This window comes from Talpa europaea (genome assembly GCF_964194135.1).
Source record: "Talpa europaea genome assembly, contig: HAP1_SCAFFOLD_127, whole genome shotgun sequence".
Lineage (NCBI taxonomy): Eukaryota > Metazoa > Chordata > Mammalia > Eulipotyphla > Talpidae > Talpa > Talpa europaea.
In genome coordinates this window covers 118,731-128,399 of record NW_028167992.1, presented here as the reverse complement: position 1 = coordinate 128,399, position 9,669 = coordinate 118,731, and the positions used below count along the sequence as shown (strand labels likewise).

The window sequence follows — 9,669 nt, the reverse complement described above, 5'->3', positions numbered from 1 at the left end:
TTCCTTCTAGGTTCTCTGTAACCTACTAAAATATACAGTAGTTTTTTCTGCTGTTGTAATTTGAGAACATAACATGGTAGACCCATTGACATTCTGGGTACTGATGACATTTATGTCCTTAGAATAAAAGCAGAAAAATTACTATGAATTTATATGTACAGAAAGAGTAGAAAAAGCAAAGGTGCCTTTTTCCATGACCAGATGGTTTTTTAAAATAGCATGTGTATATGGTTTTCTTTATTACCTCTTTCTGGTAAGATAACTCAAGATCTCTAGGTTTCAACATCACTTAGTTACTTAATTTTATTAAAGTGTCTAGTTTAGAGTTTATGGTCATGTGATTAGTTGATAGATTTCTTACACCATTACTCTATATTTTCTGTTTATACTCTTGATGTGCATTAAACAATTTTTATGATTTAGTTATTTAAAACCTCATCATAGGGGGGCTGCAATTGTATGGGGAATATAACAATAAAATTTATAAAAAAAAAAATAAAAAAAAATAAAACCTCATCATAGGCAATTATTTATATTTAAAAATTTTTTCAAAAGACAATTACAAGCATTTTTCACATATGAAATCCAATGTGTTCTATCTGCTGTTACCTTGGAAAAGTAGCACAAATTCTTTTATTTCTACTTCGAAAACTTAGTCATTGGCACAGAAGAACTCACATTACGTATTTCAAATAGATGTCTTAATTACAATGTCCAAAACTATTTATTTTTCATGAATATGCTTCTACCTTCCCTTCAGAATGTATTCCTCTTCTTGGCTTTCTGATGTGTTAATGACTACTCTTCCCACCCTGGTGTTGCTTGTGGTCCTTCAAGTTCTTATTTCCTCTTGTCTGTTACCCTTAAACCCTACCCCCAGAGTGAGAGCAGCCTACCCATACATTACATTGGGATCCTCAGGCTGTCAGGGCTAGAGCAGCTGGGTGAAGGGTAGAGACTGCTAATCCAAGATCTGACCACCATCCTCTCTTTTTTGAGTTCTCACTCAGATCGAAAGCGAGAGAAGGAAGATGAAAGGAGGAAGAGCAGGCAGAGGGAGGGAAGTGAGGAAACACTTGGACTCTATGTAGTTGTGCCCCCCCGAGATCCTGTTCTGGCGTCCATCCAGGCTGTTATAAGGGTGTATCAGTTTCCTACTGCCCAAGCCTTCTGGCTCCCACATTGTGCAAAATAGAATCCAGTTGTGCAAAAACTTCATCCTTTCCATCATGTCTCACTATACTTAATTGAAATCTCACTTTTACTCTTCCTCCTTTTAAAAAGATTTTTTTGTCTCCTTTCCTGAATCAGAAGGGATTATGTATCTTCCAAAGATGGAGAGATCTGCATGTGGCTAGAGCTCATTGTTAAAACAAAATTTATATATTACTGTTCTTAAATGCCAGAGAGTGGGCAATGGGACTTTATTTCCTTGAAATGTTAAGTTTTTTTCTATTATTCACCAATTCCCCTCTTCGTTTTCTTGTGTACTGATGATTCCTCTCTGGTGGTCCCCATAGCAACACTGGGTCATGCTAATGAAACTGCAGCATCTTCAGCTCTCCCACAGAGCATGTCTGTTGAAATAGCCATGAAATACAATTGCATCTTTTATTTTCTTTCCTTAAAAGAAATGGATATTTTGGAATCTTTCCCATTAGGACTTCCTAAACTGTCTAACTAGAATTGAAGCTTCTAATTTAAAGAAGCTTTTTTGAAGGTGCTAAACCACAATTGGTATCCCACCTCCTCCTTCACATTCACACCCCGTGTTTGTATGACAGTGGTTCTCAAATCTGGTTCCCTAACAGTGTCAGCATCACCTGGGAACTTGTTTGAAATACAGATTCACATGCCACGCCCCAGACCTCCTGAATCAGCAACTTGAGATGAAACCCAATTTTCTGTGGTTGTGTTTTTTTATTTTAATTTAAAATGGGTGCATTTATTTTACAGTTATATGAATTTTGACCAATGTCTACACCTGTGTAACCACAAACACAACCAAGAGAAAGACCATTTTCTAGTACCCTAAAAGATTCCTTTGTGCCCCTTTCTAGTCAATCCGCACATCCTACTCCCACTGCTCTACCTTACATTACTATAGACTAGAATCGTTTGTCCTAGAATTTTGTAAAAATGGAAACACAGTACATGTACATTTTTGGCTTATTTTGCTACCCCTAATATGTTGGTGATTCATTCATGTTGTGTGTGGATCAGTATTCCTTTTTTTTTTTTTTTAAAGATTTATTTATTTATACAAGCACTGAGCACAGTCAGAAGTGCGGGAGGGTGAGAGAATTCACCAGAGCCAGAGCGGAGAGCAGAGCAGGCAGAAGGACTGAAGTACACTGCTGAGGGGAGCAGCGGGCAGCAGGAGAGTTCTGCGCGCCATGTGGGACCCTCCTCCTGTGGCCGGGGAGCAGCCGGGGATAGAACCCGGGCTGCAGAAGCTGCGGGCAGCTTCACAACCCAGCGCTCAACCGCTGCGCCACCGGGGAGGCCCTCCTTTATTTTTTTTAATCACGGGGTGCTATTCCATTATAATCACATACAACAATTGTTTGAACATACATGTTTTGACAAGTCTTCCAGTGTATTTGGATGTGCACTACAGTTTGAGAAACACTGATATACGGGATGGTGCTCTGATAAGCAACATCCCATCCTGCTTTGTGTGAGTTCTTGGATTCTGTTCATAGGATAGAAAATTATTTTCCTGTTGGTTTTTATGTCACCTGAATTTATTTACACTTGGAAATATTAGCAAAATGCTAATTTGTGTTAAAATATGACAGTGGAGCATGTCTGATTGATTTTAGTGACTGAAAAGAAATGTTGCCTAATCCTGATGTATCCATTCCTAACAAGTATAAAAAGGCAAATAATTGCCATTGAGTCTATTGAAACAGGTAATGACTCAGATTATAAAAGCATGTGAATGTTTTTCTGTTTATTATGTTTTGGTGTGTGGATGCTGGCTTGTATCCACATTTTTTAAAATGAGTATTTTAAATAGTATCTTTTCTGTTTGTAGTAAGCCATTCATTATCTCCTGAAATATATCAAAAGCATGCAGTAGCAGGGATCCTTTGGAGGCCATGATTAGAGAACAAAAAAATAGGAAGCAGATGTAATCAAGAATTGCAAAAAAAATTAAAAGGCAAGTTTAACCCGTCTTATAAAGTTTTAAAAGGTAGTAGGCCTGGGAACTTGAAGATCCAGGCAGAAATTTAGGCTGGAAAGAGATGGTCTAAAAGTTGAGTTATTTAAAATTGCAGGTCACCCCAAAAAGAGAATCATCTGTACACCAGGATATTGGAACAGAACGAAAGGAAGGTAGACTTGTTGGTGGTCAGGTCCTACCTGAAAGCCAGGCTGTCAAGCATTGTGAAAAATCAGCCAAAGTTCTGAATCCAGACACGTGAGATTCATCTGGTCTGCAGTCCACAGTTCGGTTAGTCCAGAGAAACAATAGAGCAGAGGAGTAGGCATGCAGATTCTGATTTCCCCAGTAAGCCTGGTTAGCACCTGACATTTACTCTTTCCTCTTGGTCATCACTGCCCTAGTTCAGACCCTTTCTCTATGCCTTCTGAACGCCTCTTCCTTCTTTATTGGGATCAGATCCCTAAATGCTAGTAATATTCATATTTTCCCAAATACTCTCTCTCAGCCTTTCGGACATATTGATTTAAAAATGCCCTTGGCTGCCCTGCCCTCCCTCTCTTTGCTCCTCTCATACGCTCATATTGGCCCTTAAGTCTGAGTTCAGTTTATTACCTAAGATTTTGATTGGCAGACTTAGGTGCTCTTTCTTACCCTTAATTTCCCCTATACCTCGCACATATCAATCTTTATAGCAAATGCCAAGTGTTGTAATTGCTTGTGTCTCTTGCCTGTGCTTGGGGAGCACAAGCCATATCTCTCTCTATTCCTTTCTCCTAACTTAGTACCTACCACACTGTAGATTTTCAATACATATTTTTTAAGTGAATGGATAAGAGGTTTTACATATTATAGATATGATAGATTATGGATTTTTTTAAATAATTCTGATTTTAAATATTTTGTCTTTTTCTTAAGCTATCAGTTACTTCAGCTTTTTCAGTGCCCCAAATTTATTTCCTAAATATTTTATATACAGATATAATAAAAATCCTTTAAAGTTAACATATATTAGGAATCTGGAAAGAAGAAGGCTATCTCTTCCTTTGGGGGAAGGATCTGTTAGCCATTTTAATAAAAATCTCTAGGAAAGTTTTTGCTCATTAGTGAAGTTTAAAAATAGGGGATGGGCCAGGATATTTCTGTGCTTGTTTAAGATATTAAATCTTGGACTGACTTATTCAGACTTTACAGAAAATCTCTTCTATTCTCTTCTCTCTTTGCATTTCCTGGCATTCAAAATTCAGAATAGAATTTTGGGGAAAATAGAATTTTGGGGAAAGAATTGGATGTTTTTTTTAATTCTACATTCTTTCCATGGAGTAATGAATTATAATACCCTTTAGTTTATTTGCCAACATCTCAGAAAATAATATGATGTTTTTTATGAGAACCATACAGATTTCTGGAGATCATTTGAGTAGTTAATTTTCAAAGGAATTACATATATCATTGACTATAGCATCATGTGCTGGTGACTGTCATACATAATCAACACATTTTGCCTGCTGATTTCAAATCAAAAATTCATAATTTTCCCCTTTTTTTGACTTACATCATTGTTCTTGTTCCCCATTCTTTATGTTCTTTCATTTATTAGTCAAACAAATATAGACCCAGCTTCTACTGTTTGCTGGGCAAAGAGCTGGCTGCTAGAACCAGAAGAATGTATGGATAAGCTTCCTGCCTTCATCAAGCTAAAAAACTAGTAGAGAAATGGACTTGTAGCAACATTTCATCTTTTTCCATATCATAATTTTTGATTTTAGATCTATGAGAACTGGTATAAAATGAATGTATATATCAATAGTAGAACCTAGGTTGTATACTCAGCGCCTACAAGGGATCTTTCATCTCACAGAAGAGATGAAAGAAGTAGAATGAAAAATGCAATTAGATGATCTCTAATAACATCAGATGTTAGACTTCATCTAAGAATTACCACTCGAATGAATGCTATCACAGGCTTGATTTGGAGTAATAGGGAATGGTGAGGACATAGCAGGTGGAAGCATACCAGCCCTGTGTGAGAAAGTAGTCACCTAGATCTAGATTGTTGATACTGGGGAATGGGCTCTCAGTGTTCTAAGAATATGGATTTTTTTTTAATGTCTACTCTTTCAATTTTAATAATGTTATCTGGTTGACATTAAAAGACTGTACATGTTTTGCATGAGGGTGACAATTTGTAGACTCTGAGAGACTGAGCTCCCTATGATGTTATTAAGTGTGTGAGTTTTAGCATCTGTTTTCTCTTTTTTCCCAATTATTCTTATTTTATATATTTTTACATCATTTTTCATTTTTGCACAATGTATGCATTTTCATCATGGTTATAGTCCCCATACAATTCCCACCCCCCTTGTTTTCATCCTACTCCCTCTTCCCACCCCTGTATTGTGTCTCTGGTTTATAGTTGCTTATTGATTTTGATTTTCACTTTGTTATAATCAGTTTTTCCTGGTCCCTGATTTAGGTTTTTTTAAATTCCTGCTATGAGTGAGACCACCGGTGTTTTTTTTCTTTCTTTCTGGCTTATTTTGCTGAGTATCATCCCTTCCAGTTCCATCCATGTTGCTGCAAATTGCATGAGTTTATCGTTTTTCATTGCTCAGTAATATTCCATTGTGTGCATGTACCACATCTTCTTGAGCCAGTCATCTATTTTTGGGCATTTGGGTTGTTTCCATAGCTTAGCTATTATAAATAGTGCTGCTATAAACATAGGGGTGCAGGTGCCCTTTTGAATAAATGTTTCCATGTCCTTTGGGTAAATACCCAAGAGTGGGATTGCTGGATCATATGGCAGCTCCATCTTTAGCAGGTTGAGGAATTTTCAGCTTTCCATAGTGGTTGGACCAGTTTGCACTCCCACCAGGAGTGCGGGAGAGTTCCTTTTCTCCACATCCTCTCCAAGATTTATTGTTGCTAGTTTTTTTTAATATGTTTAGCATCTATTTTAAATACAGGGGAGCTTTCTGTGCTTCTTACTCATTAGGATTGCCAGATTAAGTAAATGAAAATAAAGGATAAGGCCCAGTTAAATTTGAATTTCAGATACACAACTAATTTTTTTTTGGTTTTTGTTTTTGCACAGGATACACTTACACAATACCTGTAGTACCTTTTTTACCTGAAATTCAAATTTAACTGGGCATCCTGTGTTTTATCTGGCAACCCTGTACTTAGTATTGTGCTATTATTTTGGAGTTGTTTGCAAAATAAGTAGCCTATGAGTAAATGAAGTATTTAATCATTTTTCCACTTACTAATATGAATAATTAGTTTGAAATAATTAAACTTTAATTTTCATAAGTGATGGCTGTATGCCAAGCTAGATAAATCTTTAAATTGAAAGTCTAAAAAAAAAAAAATCTGGCAATGGGGAAATCTTATTTACTTATAATGTTCTAAACTCCCAATTTTGGCACAAAAAGTATTCTTTCTGTGGTTCAGATGGTCATTTCTATCTCTGTATGTGTTCCTATGCTACCGACTGGTCTTTGTGGCAGTAAATATGTGTGTGTGTGTGTGTGTGTGTGTGTGTGTGTGTTTATAAATGTCCTCATTTCCATTTTAGCACATTGATTAGTCAAAATCAAAGTTCTTTAGTGCTTTGTTTCAAATAGTATTCTCCCTGATGTCCCTGTCACTATTCAATTGTTTTTGTACTTTTTGAAATTCTCTTATTTTTCCTCCTCATATTAACCATCTGTATTAATGAGATAATAAACCAGGCTTGTTGCTAATGAATTGATTCATTCAACTGCTAGATTTAATTAGAAAGACATTTAACATGCCAACAGATGTTCTGATTTTGTTTCATTATCCCCAAATAAAATAAAATACAATGCGTTTCTATATTTCTGCATAAATTAAGATAAATCAAGATGGTACTCTACCTTGGGTGATTAAAGGCTAACTCATTTTGTTACCTGTGTTCTTCTCCTTCTTAAAACACTCACCTAACTCTAACTGCCTTAAGAGTAAAGTTCCAGGAATGAATCTCAAATCTCTAGAAAGGAAACTAAGCTGCTTATGCATCCCAAAGAGTTGGTGTTTTTTTGTTTTTTTAGTACCTTGATAGAAGGTGCATTTTCTAATTTAATAGCCACTAAAAAAAAATTACTGAAGAATGTATTTCCAAAGGCTCTCAAGTGAGTTTGTTTTTTCAATTGTTTGTTCATGGCTTCACTTGCAGAATCCAGAGGGCATTTTAATTTAAAAAAGAGAGAAATAAAAAGGCTAAATTTAGGGGTAAGGTTAATATTCAAAGGTTTTTAATTAGAAAAATTGGGAGGGAAAGTTTTATATGTGTGTACATACTTAAAAGTAATAGTTCAGACAAACTAAGCAGCCCTCATGTGGACCTGCAATCTCTAGCTTTTGCGTCCTAGAAATAAAATAAAATATGTCCCAGATACCAACTCAGTGGGTGATCTGAATTAAATAATACACAGATAATTAAACAAATTACGAATACATCAGGGGGGAAAGATGTTCTCAAAAAATGACCAGATGTGTAACTTCATCTATCCTGAGTAAATGTCAACCTCTATGGGCATATAATCTAGAGTAGCTAAAGATAAAAAGGAGGAAGAAGACAAAAGTAATTTCTTTCTCACTCCAGTTTAGCTTGTTTTGTTTTATTCCTTTTATTTATCAATGTTACATTTTTAAAAAATACAAATTACGGTATTAATTTCTCAAAGCATTGTTAATGCTTTAATTTTGCATTTAATGAATTTCTAAAATTCATTTAATCATTCTCTTGTTGGAAATTGGGTCCTTTTTTCTATCATTAAGTTAATAGTAGTAGATAATCTTGAATAAACACCTCAGTCTTGTTTTTATAGGGCAGTTTTTATAGGGAAAGGGTCAATTTAGTTACCAATTGAACTTTAATTTCAAAGTATAAGGAATGCATCATTTCTCTAAGACTAGGTAAGAAGAGGCTGTCTGGAGGGGAAGCGAGGCAGAGAGCAGAGGTGACGGAAACAGAAAGTTGTGCCTACTCTCAGCTAGGGCCTGAGCCATCTTCCCCAGCTTCAGCAAGAAGCAGTGATAGCTTAGAGCACATTGTTTTCATCTGCGGTTCACTTTTTACAAATTTGAGTTATTTTCTTTTAGGCTTAACAGTTTTTTCAGGAAATGGTAGAGTTATTGATGCCGTTCATATCCATTCACACAAAAAAAGTATATGAAAAGCAGATTTATCAATAGTATGTGGGTATAGGCCTAGATAACGCCTACTAACAATCTAAGTAGAACTTGCCTTAGTGGTTCTCCTACTTCTGGGTTTACTCAGAGACCTTAGGAAGATTCCAATCACCATAAAAGCTTCAGGTGCTAGGTAGCTTTAAAAATTTTATAAATGGACATTGAATTATTCTTTGAATTCTGTTCCAGGCTTCCCCTATACATACATAGGCTGTCTGTGTCATCAGTTTCCACCAAATATGCTGTTGTCCATATTTAGCTTGGGTGATTAGAATGAAGTTTCAGCTCTGTTGTTTTCCTTCAAAACTAGTAATAAAATACCTGGAGACTGACTGTGTCTCATTTCACCATTTTTAAAGTATATCTTATCTAACATCCAACAATTTGGATTTTTTGCCTATAAAAATGAAAGATGCAAAAGAAATTTGCTAAATCCCATAAATAGCAAATGGATGGAAATTCATATGCTTTACACTGTCTACTTTCTGGTTGTGTTTTTGATTTTCAGAAAAGAAAGATGATTGCTTCATTTAAGCTCATGTTGATAACCATTTGTATTTCTTCTGGGAGAACATAGTTAACTCTGTATTGAAGATGGAGACAAAATCACATTTTTTAGTGTTAACCTCTCCCCTAATTTATTTTTCATGCTTCTTTTGTGACTATTACCATATGTAACATTTTGCCCCAAATCTTTATATTCTTCATGGTCCCTGTAGAATTGTCTGGTTTTTTTTTGAGCTTCTTCATAATCTTCTCTCCATTAAAAAACACCAGTGCTCATTTGTTTAATCCGCTTGAATATCAAAGGCTCTAGTCATAGCTTTTGTGTCTGCTTGCTTTTACTTGAATATTCTGTAATAGAAAATTTAAAGCAAGGTGACCTGAACTACTCTTTATTTCAAGTAAAGTTATTGATAGTTATTTGGTTTTTAAATAACTTCCTTTGACTTACACCAAGACAATAAACATCTTAGAATTTGGTTTCATTTTTTAAGCACTGTGCTAAAAATTTAGACTATTATCCTCTATTTATTCTGTTCAGTGTCTTGTAGCATATGAGTACCAAGGGTGTGCTCATTTTCTTTAGAATTTGGTGTTCCCTAACTCATTACTTTATATTTCTCTACAATGAGTTCTGTACACTGCTCTCAGCCTGCCTGTATTTAATAGCTCTCCTCCTTCCTGCAATCTGCACTTCTGGTTTTGCAGCCTCAATAGATTTAATTTCCCTTCACGTTCTATCTTCCAAATTACTGGGACTTTTAAAAAGCAATAAA

General features: G+C 35.5%; 1 protein-coding gene across 1 annotated transcript in view; it reads left to right on the top strand.

Annotated features, from left to right (window-relative positions):
• Positions 1-3,284: 3,284 nt before the first annotated feature.
• Positions 3,285-9,669, top strand: part of ZNF277 (zinc finger protein 277) — a gene marked incomplete at both ends in the record, with an annotated part of 60,696 nt that continues 54,311 nt past the window's right edge. Inside the window, one exon of the mRNA XM_084259801.1 lies at positions 3,285-3,427. Coding sequence (XP_084115927.1) covers positions 3,285-3,427 — 143 coding nt within the window. The remainder of the gene's footprint in view (positions 3,428-9,669) is intronic.